The sequence below is a fragment of the Carassius auratus genome, chromosome 2 (genome assembly GCF_003368295.1).
Source record: "Carassius auratus strain Wakin chromosome 2, ASM336829v1, whole genome shotgun sequence".
Classification (NCBI taxonomy): domain Eukaryota; kingdom Metazoa; phylum Chordata; class Actinopteri; order Cypriniformes; family Cyprinidae; genus Carassius; species Carassius auratus.
This window is the reverse complement of record NC_039244.1, coordinates 15,538,077-15,565,946: the sequence shown is the minus strand read 5'-3', so window position 1 is coordinate 15,565,946 and position 27,870 is coordinate 15,538,077. Positions and strand designations below refer to the sequence as shown.

General features: G+C 36.7%; 1 protein-coding gene across 4 annotated transcripts; it reads right to left on the bottom strand.

Annotated features, from left to right (window-relative positions):
• Window positions 1–435: 435 nt before the first annotated feature.
• On the bottom strand, window positions 436–25,865 carry LOC113117451 (aspartyl/asparaginyl beta-hydroxylase-like). Of its 4 annotated transcripts, none has more exons than XM_026286144.1 (10): window positions 25,708–25,865; window positions 17,680–17,835; window positions 17,512–17,556; window positions 15,359–15,427; window positions 10,351–10,422; window positions 9,636–9,701; window positions 8,326–9,387; window positions 6,910–6,954; window positions 2,181–2,225; window positions 436–1,712 (listed from the first exon to the last, which is right to left on the bottom strand). In XM_026286144.1, the coding sequence occupies exons 1-10, from the start codon at window positions 25,742–25,744 to the stop codon at window positions 1,705–1,707; spliced, it is 1,605 nt and encodes a 534-aa protein (XP_026141929.1). In that variant the 5' UTR covers window positions 25,745–25,865; the 3' UTR covers window positions 436–1,704. The 4 variants fall into 4 exon arrangements, with proteins under 4 accessions (XP_026141929.1, XP_026141922.1, XP_026141945.1 ...); XM_026286137.1 differs by lacking the exon at window positions 25,708–25,865 and adding an exon at window positions 19,301–19,441; XM_026286160.1 differs by lacking the exon at window positions 17,512–17,556.
• Window positions 25,866–27,870: the final 2,005 nt, after the last annotated feature.

Here is a 27,870-nt window from a genome sequence, read left to right as displayed (position 1 = left end):
TAACACTTTCATAAAATTCATTTAATTTGACCATAAAAAGTCAAATCCAAAATAAAAGAAATCCTTAAAAATCCTAAAAGAAGAAGGAAAAAAAATGTTAAATCAATACACTTTAAAAATTCACATTGACTTTAAAAGTATAAGGGGTCCAAAACGCCCTTTAGTGTTGTAGAAAAAGAAACCCTAAATCTATATTTCAGCCACTTGTATATGTTATGAAACCATTATTTTGAAGAGATCTGCAGCATTTGGGCAGGCCCCATAAAACCACAGTGTAACATTACAATTAAATTATATATATATTCCACAGTGAAACAATTCGGGTGCCAGAATTTGACTTTTTTCAAAAGATCAAACAAGTTTTCAATTTCTAAACCAACTACTCTGCGTCAAGGATGAAAGCTACATTGTGTTGTAATAAAAACCAAGACAACATTGATGGTAAAAGCAAACTAATGTTGACTTGCTATGATATTAAAGTGACAAAATAACCATCTCTCTTTCTGAATGTACAATGACAAAATTATCTTGTATTCTTACAGATGTGCCTGCAACAGTTGAAAGGGGCAGAATAAATCCACCTTGTAGTCAGTACATAGCCAGCTCATTACATTTGACAATTAATAAGCATATACTGATTTGTGATGTCCCACAAAAATTACTAGGTAAGACCTTTACCCTGCTATAAAAAAATAAATAAAACGGTGTAAAGTAGTAAACGGTGTAAAACACTGTTTATCATACGCATACTGCACAGCAGTGGAGTGTCTACCTGAAACAGAGATTGTCAAATCATGAGCCTACGATACATGACTTACTGAAAAAGACAAGTATATATTGAAAAAAAAAACAGGATGGGGGCAACACTAAGCATTTGAGTTTCGAAATTTCCTAAATGTGAAGAACTGCAAAAACTCTTAGCAAAACAGTTACAGTATTGAGGAAAAAACAACAACAACAGAGGTACCAAAATGTTGACTGTATGCTGGAAGTTGCATAAGAAAACAGTGAAAACGTACTAGTGAGAAATTATTTTTCGCAAAGTCAAACATGAATTTTCATTACATACATACATACATACATACACACACACACACACATGCCCATTCACTCTATACATCGTTCACTTAGCAATTATCTTGGTTAACCTGCCAGCATAAACTTTTCCTTGATATGCAACATTGGAAATGTAGATTCAATACATATTGGTAGTACAAAAAGGGTAAAAAAAAAAAAAAAAAAATTGCAAAAGATCAGTGCAGCTTTGCATAGTACTGTCACAATGAAGCAAAACATCAGATTTGATGAAGAAAGAAACACTGATGAATTCAGTGCTGACTGGAATATAAAGATCTCTGAGCTATAAAGCAACATTAAGGTGTTTTTACATGCAAGAAAAGAAAATACAACCAAACTATCATCAATGATAATTCAAAAAAAGGCTACTTCACATCTATGTTAGAGGATGGGGAAAAAAGCTTTGTCTGTAATTAAAGAAAAAGGATTCAAAAGGGAAAAGGGGTAGGAGTCAAATCACCAAACGAAAGTGGACAAAACATTCAAATAAACATGTATTTGTGCTTTGTATGTGAAATAGAAATGTAGCTATTTTCTTTTTTACTCCATGGTGGGAATTGGCAGCTGCACACTTCTAGTGGACTGCCATGTGGTGCTGGTCCTCTCTGCATCTTACTGCCTAATATTTTATGTTTCTGTAAAACAAAATTATCAGCTTTAAAGACACTTAACCAGTTGTATGATGTTTTGTTTTCAGTTGAAGCAGATGCTGTATAAGGCAGAGACAGTCCATTTGTACATATGTGAATGTTTGTTTACTCTACAATGTGCATTAACTGGATTTTCCTCATACATTTGAGCTTAAGCAAAATTTATGGAACCACATTGTTGTCAGATTTTGGTGGGGTTATGTGGCTGCTGAGACAATAAATTTGCCTTACGAAGACTTTCCTTGAACACAGCTATAGAAATTTTACGTACATATACTTACATACAGAAACAAATTATTATTATAATAAATAATTATTAAAATAAGACAAACATATCTATAGATAAATAGACAGAAACAATATAAATGCAAATTCAAGTAAAGAGCAGAGAATTAAACTGCATGAGAAAAACATAGTGATGAAAATGAATATCACTTTGAAAATGTTGATTACCTGTGGGCTCTACTTCAATTTGTTCTTCTGTTTGGTTAATATCCTCTGTTAAATGAATAATAAGCAATAATTAAATACAATTACACATTAAGGACATACTCCACCCAAAATTTTTGTCATTAATCAACCCCATGTCGTTCCAAACCCGGGAAAAGCTTTGTTTGTCTTCGGAACACAATTTAAGATATTTTGGATGAAAACTGTCCAATAGTCTGCCAAGTAAATTACACTGTCAAGGTCCAGAAAATTATGAAAGACATCATCAGAATAGTCCATCTGCCATCACTGGTTCAACCGTAATGTTATGAAGTGACGAGAATACTTTTTAAAGGCGAATAAAACAAAAATAACGACTTTATTCAACAATTTGTCTCCTGTGTCTCTCCACATCACCATCGCACCATTTTGGAAAATATGAGCTGAAGGCAGGCAGCTTACACCACAAGGATGAGCTGTTTTCTTTCAAATCAAAGCATAACTACATGTAGAAAACTTATCCTTGTGGTGCGGCTGACACAGAAGAGGGTAAGCTGCCTGTGTTCAACTAATATTCTCCAAAATGGCACTACGGTGATGTAAAGACACAGAGGAGACAAATTGTGGAATAAAGTCATTATTTTTGTTCTATTTGTGTAAAAAAAAATATTATTGTCACTTCATAACATTACGGTTGAAATCGGTCTCAGGTTACGTATGTAACCATAGTTCCCTGAGTAGGGAACGAGACACTGCGTCCTCTAGGGGGCGCTTTGGGGAACACCTCGTCGTGACCCGTGTCTGAAGCATACAATGAAAAAACACCAACTTGTTGGCCGTCGACAGCCTCCGACGTCACTACCGGCGCGACTATAAATCAGCACCGGGAGAGCACGTCATTATCTTCTTCGTCTGAAGCTTGCGTCCGAAGCATGGCAGAGAGCTAGAGGACGCAGTGTCTCGTTCCCTACTCAGGGAACTATGGTTACATACGTAACCTGAGACCGTTCCCTTTCGAGGGAACTTCGAACTGCGTCCTCTAGGGGGCGCTTTGGGGAACAGTATACCCACGCCGCCATGCTGAGGGGAATGCAGGCCAGAATCATGGCGAGCACTAAGTACCAACTCTACCATTACTATGGGAGTTGCCCCTGGGACGTTTAGACGGCTGTCTGTGACAGTACCCCTTATGGCCAAAAGGCCTAAGCTACATACCCAACTTAATTGTTAGGGCCTCGGCCCTGGGTAGAGCTGAAGGCTTGGAATCAGGAAAGATTCCTTTAAAGGGATACGGCTAAGAACCTAGCATTTTTACCAATTCTTGCCTGTCACACAGGGGCTACCGCTAGCTTACGCATAAGCTTGCTGAAAGAGCTGTCTCAACAGTTCTCTAGTAGCAACACCCTGTTTAGATAGGTATCCAAGGATACATAGGTGGAGTGGCGCCCAAGATGAACGGGGCTTTTACCAACTCAAGAAAGGGCACGAAGCAACCGCGCGAAGCCCTCACCATATAGGATTTTAGAAAGAACGCAGAATACTAGCGTGCAAACTTACCACAGTGTGGATTTCAGAAAATGTGCAAAGACTACACGTGCACACTTACCATAGCATGGATTTTCAAATACTGTTCTAAGGAGGGGCTCTCGTGGCACTCTGATAGAGCAGCTCATAGATGGAATGTTGCATCTTAAAACAGTATGATTGAGAGTCATCAACTCGGTCTATGGAAACAATACTGGAGCGCTCTGGGAAAAAAACAGAGAACTCCGTCTCGTACGAGAGGAGAACTCCGAGCTCAGAGTAGCGCACTCATAGGTGACCCATTTTTTGGAAAAAGGGGAGCGCTGCTAAATTACCACGAGAATCAATAGCCCCTCATGTTGAGAAAAGCGATGCTTGAGGTGTATAAACAAATACACACTGGCTGAATGGAGCCCAAGGAACCAATGTCTAATCATCTCAGGAAAGGGAACGAAGCGTTACCCCTCATCGTACAAGATTTAAGAAAGTTTGCAGAGTCTTGTATGCAAACTTACCACTTGTGGATTTTTAGAAAGTGTGTTCACATACACACTGACCACCATGTGGTTTTGAGAAAGTACACAAAGCTTAGCGTGTGTACTTAAAGGTTCCTAAGCATCGTAGAGGAGCTGAATCTCACGGGAGAGGCAAGCTCAATTACAAACCTCGGGTGAGGGGAGCATCACCTGAGGCAGCATATACAAGAAGACTTCTGTAACTGCCACCTCCACTTCCCGGTAGATACGACAGCACCCCTAAGCGGCCAGGAGGCCCCTCAGGGTGACCTGGCCAGACATCCATGAAATTCCCTGCAGTGCTGTGCCAGGCCTGATGATCAAGGAGGCTCCCTCAGAAGCCTGTGATCTCAGCCGCCTAATACCGGAACATGAAGCCGGATGGCTGCTGCTGACGAATGTTTAGTAAACACTGTAACTGAGCACTGCAAAGGAAACTCAGACAGAGTTTATTAGTAGACACGTAACCACCAGCAATTAAATACACATAAGTATATACAGAGAGGGTTACATGTACTCACTCACCCTCCTACGCCGGAGCCCCGCTCAAGGGGTAGACTGATATGCGAGAGGTTTCCACCTAACCTCGATCAGGTGGAGAGCTGGTGGTTACAGGGGAATTAGGAAGGGGAGTATAAAAGCAGAAGTTAACCTTTCGAAGTCGATTAACGCATATACGCGTTTGTCTTTTCTTTTAGTAGATACCTCGGTATCATTCTGATTTGGACGAGAACGCTGCCTCGTCTAGATCATACCTCTTAGGTTCTGCTTACCTCCTCGTGACCCACGATTCCTCTAACCCCTGCCCGCAGGTGGGGGAGGAGCGCGAGTTGCGACACTAGCCTTCTGTGCCCATCTTTGATCCTCAGATCGAGTCAGGCCAGGACCCCTATGTTGTTTGGGCTCAGACCTGGACCTTCGTGGGACGAAGGATCTGAAAGCAGCAGAGCGCGCCTTCGTCTCCCTGAACTTTTCAAATCGCCGCCTCAACGGAAATACCGAAAAGTTCAGAAGGCGAAACCTGAGCATCGGGCAGAAAGCATTTTCTTTCCTCCCGATGTCTGTTCATCCACAGATGTCTCTCCGCTGCCACCATGGGCGCCATAGTCCTGCCCCATGGCGGAGGCGGCCTGCTTGGTAGCATGGAGAGAGATCCATGGTGTGGCGCAGCTCAGCTACCTGATCAGAAAAAGGCCCCAGCCTCTATCCAGGTCTCTTAGCAGATCAGTCTGATATGCTTGAAGCACCAGCATTGTGTTGTAATAAAGCCTCAGCCTGACCTGCTACTGCGTATGCCTTGCCATTTAAGCGAGATGATTTTCTGAAGGGGCTTAGATGGCAAGGAGGGAGAATAAGAGAGGAGGTTTCCCCTGCAGAAAGAAAACATTTTTCACATATAAAAATTTATAAATTATTTATAAAATTTTTAGCTCTTTCTACAGGGGCATTCCCTCCTAGCCGCTTTCATGCATCACCTCGATGTCGGCAGATTACTTTAATGCCGAAACCGATGGATGCAAAAAGAAAACGGCATCTTTCATTTCTTTTTAATCTCTGTATGGAGATCATGCACAAATGAAAGGCTCACCTGAGCTGGAGGGTTATGGTCAAAAAGTAATTTTCGCTCAATAACCTCCAACAGCTCTACATACGCAGGGCAGGAGAATTGAGAAGGCTCAGCCTCAGCTTCTTCACCATCCTCAAATATCTCCTGCTTTTCCTGGGTAAAAACCCAGCAGAGCACTAACCTCAGTATGAGAAAGTGTTAAAGATATAACATCATCCTCCCAAGGCTCTCTCTCGTCCGCCGCCCCTTTTTTTTTTTTTTTTTTTTTTTTTTTTTTTTTTACGATCTCGAAAGGGAAAGTCCCTCTTTAAACCATTCAGACAGATCCATATGTATTCTCACGAGCTCATTTTCTTTCCTGCCTCAGCGTGGACAGATCCTGAACCGCGGGAAGCAGATGGCTTGCCTTTATTTTATTTTATTTTTTTTAGAAGAGAGACGAACGAGAGCGGAGCTTTTTCCATTGAAAAAACGCTCATAGTGCACGCAGATTGCCTCCTCAAAGACATCGCGTGCGTGCTCTTCACCCAAACAAATGACGCAAAGATCGCGTGTGTCATCGGGTGTCAAATAACGCCGACACGGATGCACACATCGTCTAAACGCTTGCTAGTTGTCGCCATGATAAACAGAGAAAGATCGCCCTTACCGGTTCTTTCAGATGCACGCTTCAAACAAAACAGTCAGTTGAAGATGAAGAAGATAATGACGTGCTCTCCCGGTGCTGATTTTTAGTCGCGCCGGTAGTGACGTCGGAGGCTGTCGACGGCCAACAAGTTGGTGTTTTTTCATTGTATGCTTCAGACACGGGTCACGACGAGGTGTTCCCCAAAGCGCCCCCTAGAGGACGCAGTTCGAAGTTCCCTCGAAAGGGAACTCAAGCTTTCCGGTTTTCATCCAAAATATCTTAAATTGTGTTCCGAAGACGAATGAAGCTTTAACAGGTTTGGAACCACATGGGGGCAAAGTGATTAATGACAACATTTTAATTCTGGGGTGGAGTATCCCTTTAATATAGTAAAAAAATGAATAAATAACAAAAACACCATTATTAAGCATAGATTGTATTATTCAACAACTTTCTGTACAGATTAGGAAATCTTCCCATTCTTTATCTTTTATATAACCATAAAGTTTCATTACCAACCTGTTTCATCCTCCTCAGCCTGCTCTTCTTCAGCAGCTGCATCCTCTGTAACAAGACAGACACATTTCACAACAAAGCAAATATAACTAATTTCCTGTTGTCTCTGTGTAGTATCTGATATTAATAGAGAATGTTAGCATCCACATTACTGTACTTACTGTACTATTTTAACATACAAGACTAGTGGTAGACCAATATTGTTTTTTTTTCTTTCTGACAGCCGATATCTTGGCAAGCTGGGTGGTAGCCGATATATATTTTTTTAATTATTTTAATTAATATTTAAGAAATTTGAAATAATTACCAATGGATTAAAAAAAATAAATGTTTAACATAAACATACTTATACCTTGGATGACAAAGTATTTTTCACAAATAAATAAATAAATATTTAATACAAATATAATTTAAAAAGGAAGTAAACACTAGTGGTCGACCGATATTGTTTTTTTGTTTGTTTTTGTTTTTTTACAGCAGATGCCAATATCTTGGAAAGCAGGGGACCAATATAATAAATACATATTTTTTTTTTTTTTACATTTTTAAGAAATTTGAAATCATTTGACAATAGTTTCAAAACTAAATGTGTATAATAAACATACTTTGGTTAACAAGATATTTTTCACAAATAAATAAATATTTAATAAAAATATAAATAAAAGGAAGTAAACTGTAGCCAACACAGCACTCAGTATTCTGGGAAATTTGTTTGCATTGGGAACAAATTTTTCAAATAAAGCCAGGGTAGCACTCATTTTGCATACAGCACACAGAGAAAATGACATGAATAAGACAGTGGGCAAAGCATAAAGTGCAGCATAATTTGAAATTTTAAAAGAGTTTAAAGTCTAAAGCATTCAATTCACACGGGCCGACCGTCAAAAAGAGGACATGTGATCATGCAGGTCACATGCACACTTCACAAGATCTGACAGCTGGATTCGAATAAGTTTGCAAGGTTTGTGAAAATAAAAGTTCATTAGTTATTCAAAGATTTGTTTAAAATCACATAAATTTCTATTACTAATAATATAAAAGCAATCGTCATAATACATTTTGTATACATTAATTCCTTTGTTTAACTGTTCCATCTTATTATTAGACAGACCTTTATCCATTTTTAGACAGAACTAGGAACAACGAAAGTAAACAAGAGGGAGAATGTAAGCACTGTGTGCTCAGGCGCTACCGCCCCCTCAGCACCGTCAAAATAAAAGTCCCACTTTGAACACATTGGCCGAGCAGAAAAACACAATGGCTGATGCCGATATTTAAAAAAAAAAAAATATATATATATCTGCCGATATATCGGCCTTGGCGATGTATCGGTTGATCACTATACAAGAAATTGTGGGTATTATTTTTGCTGCTGTATAATAACAACCTGAGTGAACTTGAGAGAACAAGAAAACTTACCCTCTTCTTCCATATTTTCTGCCTCAAACTCGGTTTCCTCCGATGTGTAGTCTTGTACATCCTCATCTTCCTGAATTGGCTCATCTGTTTCCTCTATAACTTCCTCTTCTGTTACGGTTTCTTCTTCAGAGACTGAATCCTCAACGGTCTCTTTGGGTGTTTCTACTTCTTCCACTGGTTCTGTTGTTTCAGATTCCTCCTCTTGTTCAGATTCCTCTACTGCTTCTTCTACTGGTTCAAGCTCCTCAACAGCTCCTTCTACTGGTTCAAGCTCCTCAACATCATCTTCTTCCTGTACAACCTCTTCCACACCTTCTTCTACCGATACAACCTCCTCCACAAATTCTTCTACTGGTACAACCTCCTCCACAACTTCTACTGCTACAACCTCCTCCACAGCTTCTTCTACTGGTGTGGCTTCCTCTGCTGTTTCATCCACTGGTGCATCCTCTTCTTCCAAGACTACTTCTGTTGCCTCTTCCAGCGGTGCATCTCCTACTACTTCTTCTACTGGTGCAGCCTCTTTCTCCAACACTTCCTCGACTGCTTCTTCCACAAGTGCAACCTCTTCAGCTACTTCTTCTACTGCCTCTTCAGGCAGTGCATCTTCTACTACTTCTTCTACTGGTGCAGCCTCTTCCTCCAACACTTCCTCGACTGCTTCTTCCACAGGTGCAACCTCTTCAGCTACTTCTTCTACTGCCTCTTCAGGCAGTGCATCTTCTACTACTTCTTCTACTGGTGCAGCCTCTTCCTCCAACACTTCCTCAGCTGTTTCTTTCACTGATGCAGCCTCCTCAACCGATTCTTCAACTGGTATGACCTCTTCCTCTTTTGCAGGCTTTTCCATTACCTCCTCAAAAGCCTTTTCCTCAATAGGAACAGTCTCTGTAATCTCAGGCTCTTCCTCCACAACTTCTGGTTCTTCCTCAGGAACTTCTTGCTCCTCTTCAACTTCTGGTTCCTCCTCAGCTACTTCATCTTCTGTAGAAGTGGGCTCTTCGTCTACTGCCAGAGGCTCTTCTTCCACAGGAACAGGCTCCTCTTCCACAGTCTCTGGCTCTGCAAGAGGAAAAAATAATTATAGTAAATTATTAAACAGACTGTATTGTTAGGTGCCAATATATTTCCTAGATGAACATGTAAGGGGTGGGAGATGTGTATAACTTTGTGAATGCACCAGTTCAGAGGATAGGTCTAGTTATACTCCATTGTTTTGTAGTATATACAAACATATATACATTTATATGTATGAGTAAACAAATAGCAACAATTGCATATTGTAATTTCAAAGGACATAAAAGCCATACCCGGTGGTGGCTGAGCTGCTTCTTTAACTGTAGTGGCTTGGATTAATTCCTCAATAGATTCAGGAGCTGAATAAGAAAAAAAAACATTTTTTAAACCATTGTTTTAAGAAAAACAGTCTGTTTTTCTGAACTGAAAGCCTTTGTTTGTCAATCCTAAAAAACACACTTGTACAATAATGCTTTACTAAGATTTGAAGGTATATGTTCAATTATACTATAAGTCTGCTCTAACAGGTCAATGCGATTACTCTCATGTTACGTTATGAACTTTTGTGGTATGTGGTAGGACTCGTTCATCACTGGCATATATTTCATTTACAAAACTGTCCATCAGAATAATTTAAAGTGGAAATATAAAGTAATTTCTACACAGAACACAGATGGTACGTATATACACACAGAACACCATCCTTATGAACATGGTTAATGTTTAATGATCCATTAGATAAGGCCAACAAACCTACTAAAAATATAGGTTTGTTTACATAAAAAAAAAAATCTTTATTAATTTCAGGATCATGGAAATTCATCTTGTAATAATGGCAGTAGCTTGTACATTTACTTTCCTTACTTGCATATCACATTAAATTTCAATTTATGTTATAAAATCCTGCATCTTATTTTATTGACCTCTATTGACAAAGATTTATATGCATCAAATTCTCACTGCACCCTTATTTATTGCATAAAACTGCTATGTATGATTCTTCTTTACCTTCTTCCACAGGTTCAGCAGGGGTTCCCTCAGCTGATTCACTGGTCTCAGTAGTGGATTTCTCTTTCAGCCCTGAGGATTTTACATGTGGATGTGCATACATGAGGCAAGTGTAGAATACAGTCACATGAAACAAGCCCTCTAAGAAGTGCATTAAATAACCTTTACACTTTCAAAAAAGGATTTCCATAACAACCTTATGACATTTGGTATACTTTTGCACTAGAGCTTTTTCTGTAGTTTGTTTTACAGGTACAAATGTATGCATTTTATGTTTAAAACAGACCAATATGGAAATGGAGGAGAAGAAAAAGGAAAATTTTCAGAAGAGTTCATAGATATTATTTGGAAACAGCAAAGTATTCTTGTGGCAAAAAAAAAAACAGTTTTAATTCAACTTTGTTTTTCTTATATTAATCAACACTGAAAAGAAAGAAAAAAATCACTCAAAGCACTGATAAAACAAATCAGGGGATTCATGTAGTTTATTGATAACAAGAATGTTCTCACTTAGTAAAATAATGCTAGCTGTTGTATTTCTTATAAATGAAAGAAAAAATCAGAGAAACATCGATAATAGCTAGCATTTTGTAAAAGTAAACCAAAATTCTACCCTCAAATAAAAACATTTTTAAGATAAATAAAGAACTTCCTCACAACGATCGGCATATAGCACCTTGTTGTTTTTGCTTCTACTAATCTCAATGTTATTAACATCACTGGTTATCTCTCATAGAGACAAAAGGTCTTGCCTTCGGTTTATAAGATGTGGTCTCTGAAGACTCACAATGGCCTGAGATTAAATTTAGCCAAATGTTAACAAATGTACACAAAATATCTAACAGTAGCTGATGTGCTGCCTTAGAGCTTCTTTTTAGCTGCAGCCTTCTTGGATTCTTTGCCTTTTCCATTTTTCTCATCCTTTTTACCATCATCATCAGCAGCAGGTTTCTCAAGAGATTTCTTTTCAGCCTCTGGCTTTTTCTTCACTTCATCATTTTCCACCTTCGTAATCTTCTTTGCTTCTTCAATTTCTGCCATTTTCTCCCTTTCCTCCTTCTCCTTTCTAATTCTTTCCATGGCCTTTTCCACATCCTCTTTCTCTATTCTCTCCCCCTCCTCTTTCAGCCGAGCCTCAGCCCTCTCCCAAGCCTTGGCCTCCGAGTCTTCCCTGATACGGTTCAGGGTCCTCTCTTCCTCCTCTTTGGCTAGGATGTCCCTCACTTCTGCCAGTGCCAATTTAGCTATCTTCCTAGCCTCCACTCTTTCGTGAATGATGGTGAGCTGCTGTTTCAGAGCTTCCCTTAGCTTCAATCCAACATCTTTGGCGTGGGAAAGCTCTGGGGAGAGACTTTGTTTGATGCTGTGGTCATGGTAACTAAATCATAACTACACACACCTCAAGCCACAACGCAATTAGTTGGCATGATGCAAATCATTTCACATCAGAATGTCCTCATTAGTATGTTTCAGATATCCTCTATACCAGTGGTTCTCAACTTATTTAATGGCCTGCTGGGGCATAGTCGAAGGCCTACCATACAGGCTACAATACTTCAAGTGTTTCTACGGTAATTATGACAAAGATGCTTCATTTTTTTAAGAAACTTTGAGCCTTGATGTTAAATTAATTTAACATAATTTGTGCGATTCCTTAAGTTTAAGAAACTGTGTGCATATAATACATATACACACACATTTTATATATATATATATATATATATATATATATATATATGTATATGTATATGTATATATATATATATATATATATATATATATATATATATATATATATATATATATATATATATATATATATATATACATATATATATATATACATACATATATATATATATATATATATATACATACATATATATATATATATATACATACATATATATATATATATATATATACATATACATATACATATACATATACATATATATATATATATATATATATATATATATATATATATATAAACCTAATTTAAATAATTTAAGTAGTCTTGTGTCCCAATAGAAGTCTGCAATGGTTCCCAGGTTGAGAATCACTACTGTACACATTATATTAGAAGATGGTGTATTTAGGATGTTTATAACAAGTCCACAGCTCCCTAATATTATTTGCAAATAGCCTGGAAAAACTATACACCAGAATTACGTGTGCATGTAGTTCTTTGTCATGTCATCGTTGTCCATGCAGACTCATAAAAGTCAACTACAAAAGGTAGTATTGTAAAACACTCCTTGGTTAAACAGAAAAATAATACACAGCAAAATATTCTATTTCAGCTAAGTCAGGCAAATGGAAACAAACAAGTCAATCAAGTAAATCCTTCAAGATCCCAAACCACACTAGAGGCTAGTCAGCTGCATGCACTCAGACCAAGTATGCAAAATACCTCCGTTTCTCCTGGAAACATCTTTCTTTTCGTCTGGTGTAAACGAGACAGACAAATAAATTCAGTGACTGCTATCTAAAACAGCTGTACAATATAAAGTCCTGTGAGGTCTTCTTCATACATTTAACTAATGATGTCAAAGAGTATACAGCCCATTCTCCCATGTCTGCCCTGAATCTATTGTCTGAGTAATCATGTGCAATGCTCTGTAAAATACATCATGGTTGCGGACGAATTATTATAGAAAATCCAGATGCTATTGATAAAAAAATAAAAAAAATCAGTGTGTGTCAACAAGTCACTATCTACAATAAGTGGCTTTTTGTACAATATATGAGGTTAAGCAATCTTGTTAACAACAAAAAGCCAAACGGCACAGATAACTGAAAAATATGGCAACAATTGCAAAATCATTTACCAAAATAAACACTAAAACTGTTCTTGAAATGTTTGAAGGTATAAATTGTGACATAAGTGGTATTAAAGTGGTAATGAAGGAAATAATACCATTGTTTTTCAAACTAAATTCCTAACTCTACACTTAATTTTCTTAAAATACATTTCCAGACACAAAAGAAGCCATTTTTGTAAATGATATCAGCAGTAAATATTGTACTTCTTGTATACAAATTCATAGCCTTCGCAATTCCCACCTAGTAATACATAAGCCATATACAAGCACTATATTACTTATCAGGCGCTTTAGATTGGCAGGTAGGAACTGATTGTTGACAGTTACAGAAATCAGGGGTTCAGGAGACATCTCCTAAACATGCCACTGAACTAGTTTTTGGCTGATGAACTTATGAAGTTCCTGATTTGACAGCTGTGTGCAATCTCTTGATTATATCAGCTATAAACCCGTTTAGACCAGAGGTTTTTTCAAACCGGTCTTGCAAGCACCCCTAGCACCTCACATTTTGTATTTCTCCCTATATCTGACACACCCATTTCAGGTCTTGCAGTCTCTACTAATGAGTTGAATCAGGTGTGAAAGAGGAGAGAGAGAGAGAGAGACATAGAAACTGTGAAGTGTTGGGGGTGCTTGCAGGACCGGTTTGAATACCAGTGGTTTAGACCAAGTTTCGTGCATAACTTTTGTTATTTGAGGTAATACTGGAAGAGGGGAGAGATATATATTAGGTGCTGTGTATCTAATCTATCAATATCTAATATCTATCTAATTCTCCAAATATCTGATGAAGGACAGCAAAGGCAACTCACAAGACAATGAAGAATCACAACAACGTAACTGACAATGATATATAAAACTACCTATTCTGTATTGAGCAGTACCAAAAAAAAAAAAGGTTAAAAAGGACATATAAAACTCAAAAAAGATCTATCTCCAGGAGTTGCTGAGGATGCAAATCATCCCAAAATGCAGTTATTGTGTAATATTAAATAGCTCAAAACTATTGGAAGTGATAGTCAGATTATAAACAAGATGTCTTATGTACAGTGTTAAACTGCAAGACACAAATAGAAATACATATGTCGTTCATGATATAAGGGAACTGAGGAATGCAGCAAAAGTGATAATGTAAAAGTCATATGCAAAAGATAAATAGGGTATTAGTAGTTGGAAACAACCGTTGCAAAAGAGCTGCATTGAAGCATAAACTACACAAGTTCAATATTTACAAATATGTAAATGTTCATAATGAAATCATCTTCTCAAGAGTTCGCAAGTCCCAAAGTGACTGTGTTGGCGATCTTCCCAACAAAATATTTCTTCAAGTGTTGGGAACAGAATCAAGTCGTCAAAGGAGCATGTCTTCCTCTAATAAAGTGCTTCCGTCACAATTGGGGTAGAAAACACGACTATTGATTTTGAAGGCCTAAAATAACGCATGTCTTTTGGCCCTGAACCCCTTCAGTCTGTGACGCACCAGCAACATCCTCTGCTGCTGCCTCGGTTTCTTCATCCTCTAGCGTTTCAAAAGGACTCATAATGTCATAAAGGAAGGTGAAGAAACCTTGAAACCAATCAGTGCCCTCTTCTGCTAAAATATCGAGGACTTCCTCAAGGGAGTCTGAGTTTTCTTTGCTGCCATCTTTGGTCAGCCCTATACAAATGGGAGAATAAGGAAAAAGAGAAAGAGAGGGAAAGAAAGAAAGAACAGTGGGAGAGCAAGAAAATAGAGAGGGTGGTGTTTGTTTGCAAGGTTTAGTAGATAAAGATTCAGTGCTATTAAAAAACAGAGGGTAAAGATGCTTTTAAAGTGTAAAATGAGGTAAAGGAGAAATGGGACATGCATGAGAAGGACCAATGGGGCTGTTTTTGATAAATATATAGCTCAGTTATTTGTGAACTACATGCTAAATCTCTTTACCTTCTTTCCTTCCCACATGACTTTGCCTTAAATATAATGTTAGCAAGTTGGTCTGATTAACAAAAGCATGCAATAAGGCATTATTCTCTCATCACTTCTTCAAAATGCATGTTGTTTGAATATAATGATGATTACAAAAGCATGAAAAGGTACCATGCACGTGCATCTGATTTAATTTGAAACTGCACAAAAGTAAACCAAAGTCAGTCATGCAAAACATCATCTGGTAAAATTTCATTGGAATCACAGCACTTGCCTAGTAGTACTTTTGCATCTTCCACATCAAAGTCTCCATCACCATCAGCATCATAGGACACAAGTTTACCTAGAAAGTAAAGAGAATCTGATTTAGTCTTTTGACATGGGTTGTGAATAATCAATTGTGCCATATATGGAACTAAAAGTCCTACAGCACTTTTAAATTGCTCTTATTTGTCTTCTATCAAATAGTACAAGATTTCCTGTAATACTCAGAACTAAGAAATATCCTTAATCCTATTTTAAAAAATTCCGTAGTAATTACATTAACATTTTATCATATTCAAATAGTTAGAAAATATACACTCCCAGTTTCAGTTTTTAAAAGTGTTGGAAAGAAATAAAACATTTTAAAGTATTTATATAATATATTATATTCTATTTATTATAAAAATTATAATCAAAATAAAAAATTACAGTTTTTTCAGCATCATTACTCCTTCAGAAATCATATGCGGATTTGATTGCGGATTTGTGGAATCTAAAATCCATATATATATATATATATATATATATATATATATATATAGGGGTGTAACGATACGCGTATTCGTATTGAACCGTTCGGTACGACGCTTTCGGTTCGGTACGCGGTACGCATTATGTATACCGAACGGTTCGTTGGAGTAATTAATTATATTTGAAAAAAAAAAAAAAAAAGAGAGAGAGAGAAATATAATGATATGCGTTCAACAAGGTAGCCCAATAACCCAAACAACGTAACAGGCAACGCCCCTGACACTCCCGAAGAAGAAAAAAACACCATCTTATATGTTTATGTTAGGCTACTCAGCAGGCGCTCGCTCACTCAGTACGCGCTGAAGGCTCGTTGCAAAATAGCCAATGCGTTTAACAGACTAGAAATGAGAAGATCCTCCAATAACCAACAGGTCTGGTGTTTGGGTGCACTTTGGATTCCCTTTAAGCTATAATGGTGATGGCAAGAGAGTGGTGGATAAAAAAACAACGGTATGTCGCATCTGCAACATGACAGGGTACACCAGCGGGAATAAAAAAAAAAAAAAAAAAAAAAAACACCAGCGGGAATATCTGGGATATATGCATCAGTACTATCTGGGAAAAGACAAAAAAAGGAGAAATATGCACGCAGCAAACTATCCCTGCAGCATTTAGAAACTATAGCTTACAGGGAATCCAACCCAAACACCAGACCTGTTGGTTATTTTAGGATCTTATATTTCTGGTCTGTTAAAGGCATTCGACATTTTGCAACGAGCCTTCAGCGCGTGCTGAGTGAGCGAGCGCCTTAGGGGCCGTTCACATATCGTGCCTAAAAACGCATGGAAAACGCTAAGCGCGTCTTTCTCCTCCTTTCCAAAGCGCTTGGGCAGAAGCGCTCATGAGGCGTCTGTCTTTGCTAAGCAACAATGATGTGCTCTCTCCATGAGACGCGGAAATTTCAGCGAAGGATAAATGGATTTGCAGCTCTAAAAATCGCTTGCAGTAGCTCTGCTACTAAATTTATTTCAAAATTGCAATCCATATACAACTATGATCAGCTGATCCTTCATCTTGGCTGAGCTCTCAACGTTGTTACGGGAAAGGATGAAGCTGATTGGTTAGTTCTTGTCACATGACCCGCGGTGCGCTTGCGGCATTCTGAAAAGTTGAGATGTTTTTACATTTTGCTGTATCTAAAACGTATCGAACCGAACCGAACCGTGACATCAGTGTATCGTATCGAACCGAACCGTGAATTTTGTGAACCGTTACACCCCTAATATATATATATATATATATATATATATATATATATATATATATATATATATATATATATATATATATATATATGTGTGTGTGTGTGTGTGTGTGTGTGTGTGTTTGTGTGTGTGTGTGTGTGTTAAATAGAAAAATTATATAACATTATAAATGTCTTTACTGTCCCTAATCCCTGATTAATGTATCCTTGCCAAATAAAATTAATTAAAAAAAAAAAACCTTATTAGCCCCAAACCTTAAGAGTTTATTTATATAAACGTAGTGTATATTTAAAGTATGGAAAATGAGACTAAAACGGAACTAACAAGTAAATGGCAGCTTTACTTCCCCAGTTTGCAATTGAAGATGGTAGGTTCAAACAAATGAGGTTTATGGTGGTGATTCTATTCTGTGGTTCAGATGTCATACCTTGTAATACCTCTGAAAGATTATAGCGCAAGTCCTTTGCTTTTGCTGCATGCAAATTAAGGCCAGATATACAAAAAGAAATTACATATAACATTTAAGTAGTAAGTAAGTTTAAACACTACAATTAAGTTATACGAAAAATCTGAATAAGAGAAACCAAAGACTCACCAATTACACCTTGATAGTCAACAAGGTCAAAATACACCACGGCTACAGAGGTCCAGACGCCCAGGAGAGCCAAAACCATGAACCAGGTGAAAAACGAGGTTCCTCCTCCAACCTCTGCTTTCTTTCCATTCCTATGCACCTGCTGTGGCTTGGCATCTGAAGGATAAAAGAATAAGATTATATCAGGAACAAATAAAATCAAATGTAAAGTTATTTAATTTAAGATGCATTTATTTAACAAAATCAAATCAGTGCAGCACAGCAAAAGCAAAAAACCCTGTGTGAATGAGGAATACATGCTCAAAATTAAACCATGACTTTAAAAGTAAGATTAGCTCTTTAGTATTGCGGTACACACAAGTATTCACTCAAGGCCACTAGTCAACAGACTATGTAACATTAGACGCGTTTCGTCCGTTGCTGAAGCGGCTGAGAAGGGTCGGTTTTCATTATATAGCACCATTCACATAGTTCTGAATAAACTGTTTTAGAGCGCTGCTCGAGTTGAACGCGACGTGTCCGGAGTGTGTGTGACACAGGTGAATTCTCGTACTCAGCGCTGCTCTTTTATTTTGATTAGATAATCATTAAGTGTTCAAGAATAGAAGCAGATGAAGTGCTCAAACATTGTGCTGGTATAATTGTAGGGCTCTGTTTTCCCGCGATGCAGAAAACGAGGACAGAGTTGCGGAAACCATTCATAAAAATGGAATTAAGTTTAGATCGCGTGACGCTCATGACGTTATTTTTTAAGAAATAATTACATGATTAGGGCCCTATGATATGTTTTATTTTTGGTCAACATATTTATTCAAATTAAAATGGAAAAAACAGAATGCAGAAAATGTAAATAACAGAATTTGAAAATAAATAAAATGGAATTTAGGAAAGAAATTGAACACATTTCATAGGGCCCGATTAGAGTGTGGTAATTTCAACATTTAATATTTACTATTACTGTTGTTATTATTACTATTAGTATGGTTCCATGCATTTTTTTTTTTAAATAAAGCACTGTTTTAGTTTTTTTTTTCTTTTTCAGTATCCATTTTAAATTCAATATCGGTCAACCTCTAATCTAAATTAATTTCAAGGTGAGGTGACAAAACTCTAAAAGAGTGCAGTTATTCTGAGGTCTGTTGATACTTCTCATGGAAGTGTGGTATAAATACATCTGCATACGGAGCTCTAGTGGGAAGAATGAACAGGTGTTTTGTCCGCTACATTCTGCTAGGTCAAGCCACACATTTGTTCATGCACACACGCACTCCACAAACGTTAGTTACTAATATACAGACAACAACAACAACACTTAAGTTCTACAACAAAATAAATTATATTTTTATAGTTTGTTCAGGTGTCACATAAAAACTAAATTAAACAGTAAAACTTTATAACAATACATTAGGCACTTAAGGACCCCCTCCCCCCCCAAAAAAACCATCAATTGTTGCTGTTCATATATATTTAAAAAAATAAAAATAAAACCTAAAAATGAAGTATTAAATAATATTATATATTAATTTTCAAATGTTAAGGTTTTCTCTCACACCCCCTTGATTTGTTAAAGGTCATAATCTCTCATCATAAAAGGTTATTCCAAATCATAAAAATACAATACCGGTTTCTTCGTTCACCACTTTGACCTCTGCATTCGGTTCCCCCATTCCTCCAAGCACAGTGGGGAAAAAGAGATCCTACCCCAAACCCCTGTACAACAGCAGGTCTCCTGCCTTTTTGTTCCTTGTGAATAGAGCCAGAACTTAATATGGAACTCCACCAGCAAATGGATTATTTTTAGAACAGTCCACTTGAAAGCCAGAAAATCTCAAGCCCTCGTAGGAAAGGGTAGAAGCAAATCCCACTCCATCCCGCTGTTTTTAGTCACATACGAAAACTGAAATGGCTGATTGGTCACCCAAATGACTATACTTGACAAAAGAGTAGCACACAATGGAGGATACACTGCTTCGTCACATACATGCATGCATTTTAATGACATGCAAATCAAACTTTGGAGGTGTTTTTCAGCCTCCAGGCAAAGGAGCATTTAAATCTTGGCAAACTTACAGCGACTCTCTTGACGCGGAGCTATTTATTTTCCATAAAAGGACCAGACTCCCGAGCTTCTTGTTGAAATAATAAACATGTAAGTGGTGTCTTCTGCTTGGATTTGGCAAAAACTAATTAGCCATATAGCTGAAACAGAAAAACCTGCATCAAGCTAACATTATCAGCAAAGTGAAATTACCAAAATCAAGAATTTCACTTACTCCAAAAATATCTCTCTTTTGCTCACTAGGGCTGCATTTGTTCGATAAAAAAATATTGTAAAAACAATAACACTGAAATATTACGGTTAAATTTATTTATTTATCAGCATCATTTTAAATATGGTGATTTGGTGCTCAAGAAACATTTCTTATTATCAGTTTGAAAACAGTTATATTGGTTAATACTTTTATCAGCATCCTTACTAAAAAGTAGATATTTTATTATCTTTTATTTAATTAATCGGAAAAATGGTTTGATTTCGATCTCCATCGATTATGAAAATGCAATAATCGGGATAAAACGATTATTGCGCCCCATTCTACCCCCTTTTGCAGTGCTGCGCTTTCGTTCCTCCATAAAAGCCCAATTTTCTGTGCAAATCAGTAAAATCATGTAACGTCACTTGAATTCAATTTTTTTCCTTCTTGTTTTGTCGTTATCTCAACATCTTCTCATTATAATGACTTAATTTTCTCATTATCTCGACATAACGAAAGTTGTTCTCTAAGAAGTTACAAAACTGTGCCAGCAGGTGGCACTATAGACCTGAACATAACTGATGGGGTGTTGTACACTGTTCACTTTACTGTACGCGGACCTTCCTCGTGATCGCTATAATTTGTGCAGTATTGTTCATTACTGACATTTAATTAAATCATAAATGTTAAATGCTTGAAACAATATGACTATTTTGTTTGATTATATGATTATTTGTGTTGCTAGATGCATACGTTTCACCAACGCGTTCTGTGTCATAAAATAACTGCTTATCAAAACCAAGGTTGACATCACTGTATTCTGTTTGCACCTATATCTTTATTTGTGCTTCTTTGAGGCACATGATTGTTAGTTAATAACCAGATATGTTCCGTTTATCCACCGTAGGATGGGATTTAACAATGTAGGCTATTTGTGATGTGCCTCTTTTCCTTTTTATTAACCTTTATTGTTAATCATATTGATGAGAAATGTGATGTATATGTAAAGTGCATAGGCTAATTGAATTAAATTTTGTTCTATAATGTTGTAATCTTTTATTTCACACTGCACATACACATGAATGCTCTTTTCAAACAGAAGCTTGTAATGCCCATGATATCGGTCACAGCATATAATGACTACTAAAAATTACAAATTACATATAAATGTATTTAAAATAAAGGGAAAATTAAAAGTGAGCTTAATCTAAGCAGCTCTTAAAGATCTTAGAATAGTTCTGTATCCTTCTGAAGGCGCTTAGCCTGTGTTTGCGGTGTTGTTTTGAAATGTTAATTACAAAAACAAAATGTTTGGTGTACTGTCTCTGGAAAAATCAACATTGATTTGATCAGCCTTTGTTTATGTATTGTAGACATTATTACATAGTTGAAGCAAAATTTGCTGAAATATAGGCTACAGTAAGAGCGCCTGCATGGTTGTCCATCAGATGCCTGTCAACGCTGAGTTCATTACTATAGCAACTGTAAATACTTTCATTATGTCATGATAACGAGAAAGCAACTTTCGTTAAGTCGAGATAATGGAAGTTGTTTTCTCGTTATCACGACTTAATTTTCTCATTATGACGACTTAACGAAAGTTGTTTTCTCGTTATCACGACTTAATTTTCTCATTATGATGACTTAACGAAAGTTGTTTTCTCGTTATCACGACTTAATTTTCTCATTATGACGACTTAACGAAAGTTGTTTTCTCGTTATCACGACTTAATTTTCTCATTATGACGACTTAACGAAAGTTGTTTTCTCGTTATCACGACTTAATTTTCTCATTATGACGACTTAACAAAAGTTGTTTTCTCGTTATCACAACTTAATTTTCTCGTTATCTCGACTTAACGAAAGTTGTTTTCTCGTTATCACAACTTAATTTTCTCTTTATGTCGAAATAACGAGAAAACAAGAAGGAAAAAAATAATAAAGCATTGGTCGCTTAGAACTTCCGTACGTGACACTTGATTTATCGAAGTATATTTATTCATGTTTTTAAAAGCATTAAAGAGAACAAAAGAGACTGAACAAAACATGGACATGTAAAGTCATCTTTTAACTCAAGGTGCGCACCTAAACGGTCAAATACGGACAAAAATTTGTCAAAATTCTTTGCTTGGTGATTATTCATGTGTACCTAGACTTCATCAGCCATGTAATAAATGAACTTTAAGAGTTGAGAATGAAAATACGCGTGTTATAGTAATTTGGATCCGTGCGGCTCTTAAAGTGACAGCGGGCTGTGTTTTATTTTAGGTTTGATTATTCATTTCTGTAGAAGGCTGTAGCACGCTACATGAACTTTCATATAAACTAAAATAAATACAAAACTAAGGCCAAACTAAAACGACATTAATAATAAACAGTATAGTGAATAAATGAAATAATCATACTGCTCGAGACTTGCATAAAAAAAAAATGTAAGCACAGTTTGTTCCATTTGTATCTTTTCTATTGTATTTGTCCTATGCTTTTTTATTACTGACTGTTTAATTATTTTCAATAATTTTGAGGACTTGTTTTTGAGGAATTGTTTGCAATTCCGCTGGTCGCTACAATGTATATGTCATAGCAACCTTATATACAGGAAATGTGTATTTGATATGCATCACTATATTTCAATAAATCACTCATATAAAGTTTTGGTCATATGGCCCCCTCACAATCGTGTTAAATAATCGTGACTAAAATATTGATCAAAAAAAATCGTAAATATGATTTTTGCCATAATCGAGCCATTCCAGCGCATAAAACCCCGACTGGAATCTTGAATGACCAGCACACTGACACTGCTTCAGAATAATAGATTGTACTTCATAGTTTTGATTATGAATTGAATTGATGATTAATTGATCATAATTGATCAATCCACAAATCCGGTGGGTTGTCTGATGTCACAACAGGAGTTCAAATGTTACACATATATATATATATATATATATTATAAATATTATTTTAATTTATTAGAATATCTGGACTAAACAGTGTTACTTGTTAAACACATAAATGCATTCTTCATTTTTTGTATGAAACAGAATATTTAATATTGTGATATGCACTCTGCGTTTACTAAAATCAAATATTTGCTATACAGCCACATATGACAGTGAATTGCATTGGATTAAATGCCCTTGAAAAAAAACATGCTAGGTTATTTGAACAGAACAGTACAATCATTGGAAAACTGCTTAAAGGGGGGGTGAAATGCTATTTCATGCATACTGAGTTTTTTACACTGTTAAAGAGTTGGATTCCCATGCTAAACATGGACAAATTTTCAAAAATTAAGTTGTACCTTTGAAGGAGTATTTCTGTTCCAAAAATACTCCTTCCGGTTTGTCACAAGTTTCGGAAAGTTTTTTTCGAGTATGGCTCTGTGTGACGTTAGATGGAGCGGAATTTCCTTATATGGGTCCTAGGGCAACGTCTGCCGGGAGAGCACGCGCTCCTGTATAGCAGAGCACTGAGAGCAGAGGCATTCAGTCAGTGATCAGAGCGAGAGCGTCGCGAAATGTCACAAAAGAAGTGTATTTTTAGTTGCCAGGGCAAGACAACCCTGCACAGATTATCAAAAAAAACAGCATTAAGGGACCAGTGGATGGAGTTTATTTTTACAGAGCATCAACGGAGTTGTGCAAGTGTTTGTGTTTGTTCCCTGCATTTCGAAGATGCTTGTTTTACAAACATTGCCCAGTTTGACGACGGATTTGCGTATCGTTTATTTCTTAAGGATGATGCAATTCCAACGAAAAAGGGCCACGATCGTGTGTTGGAACCGCAGGCGGTGAGTAAAACTGCTTCAAATATCTCTGCCTTCTTGTTAGTGCGTCCCCTCCCATGCCGAGACCCGGGTTCGAGCCCCGCTCGGAGCGAGTCGTTGCTGCTGCTGCTCTCATTCGGTTTCAGCCTCGGGATCTGATTCTGGATCATAAATATACGCTGAATCTGACTGTTAGCCATGATTTGTTTTGGTTGGTTTTGTCCTCACGGTGTCACAGCTTCCAAATGCTCTCAACAAAAGCCTACTGGCGCTCGTGATTCTTTAGCCCTGCCCACACGTCACGCCTCCAGCCACTCGTGTTTTTCCGGGAAAAATCGGTACAGACTATCTTTCTCTTATGAATATAATAAAACTAAAGACTTTTTGGAGTTATGAAGGATGCAGTACTACTCTATAGGTACTCAAGATTAACAGGATATTGAGTGAAAACGAGCATTTCACCCCCCCCTTTAAGAAAAAAACTAAATGCAAGCATGTCATAATAGACTGTCATTCCTTTTACCATCCCTGTTGCACTCAGCAAGTTATTATGTGCAGCTGAAAAGATTCCTGAAAGCAATGATTTTGACATTTGATGAAAGAGAGCATTCCACCAATTTATGAACAGCTGAATTACCTTTACAAAGCAATGCGTTAGAAATGCATCAATCTGAGGATAATGGCTTTGAAATTGCTAACCTTCAGTAGACATTTAAATGGGTGTGGCTCTCGATTATTATCACTGCATGAACAGTTTTCCATAATGGATTAACATTGTAAAAAGAAATGGTTTCATGGAGAGAAATGGAATACATAGTGTTATACATCACTAACACCAACATATTAATAAATAAATAAATAAACATATAGGCCTACAAATCAGGTATCACATGATGGCATTTGATTCCTGTATTCAGGTATACAATTGATAACTGCATGTATTCTCATCAGCTTGGTGTGCTTTATTGACTCAAAATATAGAGCTAACCACCATAATAATTCAGGCCACATGATAAATTAATCTTTTGCATGAAGAAAATAGGCTTTAACAGTAACTATCAAACATAACAAGGTAAGGTACACAACACTAAATACTGAAAGCAATTTTACTATATAATTGCACGTATTGTCCTGTAAATACATACTTTCATCCTATATGGTGAAGTAACTTACAGTTAACCTATTTAAATGTTTTTACGGTAACATTTTACAGTTTTTGAGTTAAAATTACCCTCAGTACAGTGTAAAGTCAGCCCTTATGATAACTCTATACACGCGTTTCTAAAATGTAACTGAGGGGGTTCATATTCCTTCAACAGCTAATCGATAGTTAATCTTGCGTAATAACCACGCAGTTACTAAAGTTAAAAATCATGGCAAGATAGCTAAACCCCACGCCCGGACGTTATTAACCAGGAGCGGGGTCCTGAAGACTTTCGGTGGGGACATGGGACCCTAGAGGCCACGTTTAACCCCTCCCATGCTCTCCCAATATTGACACGTGAGCATTTAAGAGCTCACACTGTCTGGGGCAACTCTGATTCCAGCGATGTGCAAACATTTATATACAAAAATATAGGTAATTTGCTGCTGTCGGAATTAACAAACAGTGCAATAAACTAGGTCTTGTGGTGCAAGTAAGAATAAACGCATGCATGCAGAATGCATTTCGTCCTATTTTTCCAAGTGCACAGACATATTCAGTGGGGTTTATTACACCCCTCTCGGACTGTTTCGGATAAAAAAAAAAGTTTTACTCGCTCAGAATGTAACGTTAGGAACGATTCAAGAACTATTTGTGGTTACAGTGTAACACAACTAACTCAGTTTATATATCACGACTGTAGTCGACACAATGCACTGGGGCCATTCGCATTATTTTGCTTGTTTATAATCTCTGTACAGGGCATTTAAATTAGATAAAAATCTTGTCGCCCGATTAACTTTCAGGCCTTCACAGAAATGCACGTATTTTTGACGGGAGGAAAATGTAAACATACACACCTTTTTTAATTGTTCCTTTTGCGTTTTTCTTAGCCATTGCAAGTAAAAGTTCTTCGACGTTTCTGTAAACTGACTGACTGCTTTCTGGTACGGATGCCCTGCGAAATCAAATATCTATGCCTCCGTACGTACACCGAGGCCCATAATATCCCGTCCCCATTTTGATTGACTGAACATTCGACCAATACTGTCCAGAGAAATACGCTGTGGGCGGGGCAAATGAAAATGTCATCCAATCGCTTAGCAGTAGCCTATGGCTTATTCAATCGTGTGGATACCTGCGAGGTAAGACCGCCCAGTCCTGCCTCTGTGTTTTTCTGCCAGCACTGGAACGTGGCAAGATGGAAGGTTGGATTTATCGCGAGATCATAAATGTTAATGTTGATGATCCAATCCATAGCTTTCCATACATTACGGTGAATGCAAAACAATTCACTCAGTGATCTTAATTTTTTTGTCTTTGATTTTGTCGTGTTATGTGTGAACTATATAGAGCGTAGGTTGTGATTTGCACAATCACTGCTGCCTGGACTCTGGAAGTGAGATCTTTTCTGCCTATAATTTGCTTGAAAAATTAGCCTGTAGAAAACGATGAAGGAAACAGTCCAGTTGCACAGTACGTTAGTCTTATCAAACTACTTTACAAGTGCAACTGAATTCGTCCTAATAATGCTTTATATTGACGGGGTGAAATTAACAACGAAAACAATGTACTTTTGTCTTGGAACAAATGGTTCCATTTACTATAAGTTGTGCCCCGCCCCCTTTCTGCTTTTGTCCACCTCATCCTAAAGGGACTGTAGCAAGTAGAGGGGAGTTTTATACTAATGAGTTTTCAATCTGTTGAAACTTTAATTTGTTTTCAAACTGTTATACATTCAATGTAGGAGAAACTTAAATAAGATTTTTCAAACAATTGTTCTGAAAGATTTTCACAAACCATTTAAGAATATATATATATATGAGTGTACTTGAACACATTTATTTGTAATTACATGTTTTGTCAAAAAGATTTCATTGAATTTGAACTATTCTAACCTCACCACACCACTCATGCATGTCAATCATAGTAACTGAAAGATAAGTAGATAAAAGATAAAGATACAGCAAGATTAACTTTATGTATAATTAATTAGATCAGTGTAACAGTAAAACCTATTTTCTATCCTTTTCAACAACCATTAAGTAACAAAACAGTTGAGGAATAGTTTGCCCCACGTTTTCTCGACAAAGATTAAAGTTAAAGATAATTATTATAACAGTAATTTACAAACTGGATTAAAGATTGCAGCTCTGTGTGCAAACTAACTATAACTATATTAACACATTTAGTATATTGTTACTCAAATATAAACATGCCACAATACTCTTCTTGTGTTAGCGTCAGAAATTCTTAGATAGATGCTTGGGATAGTGAGGTGTGGGAACCATTTGGGCTTCTCCTACCATTTGACATTATAATCAACAGTGTTTATCTTCAGGATACATTTGCCTATACATTTTAAAGTGGTAGTTGCCACTATATAATGTTGCACATTAGTGCTTTGTATATAGTGTGGCATGCTGTTAAAAAAAATGTTCTAGCGTTTTTTTTTGTTTGTTTTGTTTTGTTTTTTTACCAGCGAGGGCGTGACATAATTGCCTAAAATATAAAAAAATATTTTAAACAGTTGAGTACATTTTTTTCAGGATTTTTTGATGAATAGAAAGATCCAAAGATCAGCATTTATGTGAAATAAAAAGCTTTTGTAGCATAATACACTGACTATACCATTCAAAAGCTTAGAGTCAGAATATTTTTATTTTTCGGAAATTATAGAAATAATTTTATTTAGCAAGGATGCTTTAAATTGATTGAAGGTGATGATAAAGACATTTATAATTTTACAAAAGATTTATGTTTCAGGTAAGTGCTGTTCATCTGAAAGTTCTATTCATCAAAGAAACGTTAAAAAAAATCTAGATGTTTTCAGCATCATCATTATAATAAAAGTGTTTTGAGCAGCCAATAAGAATATCAACATGTTTTCTGAAGGATCATGTGACTGGTGTAATGAAATCACAATGAATTACATTTTAATGTATATTCAAATAGAAAACAGTTATTTTAAATACTAAAAATATTTCAAAATTTTACTGTTTTGCTGTACTTTGGAGCAAATA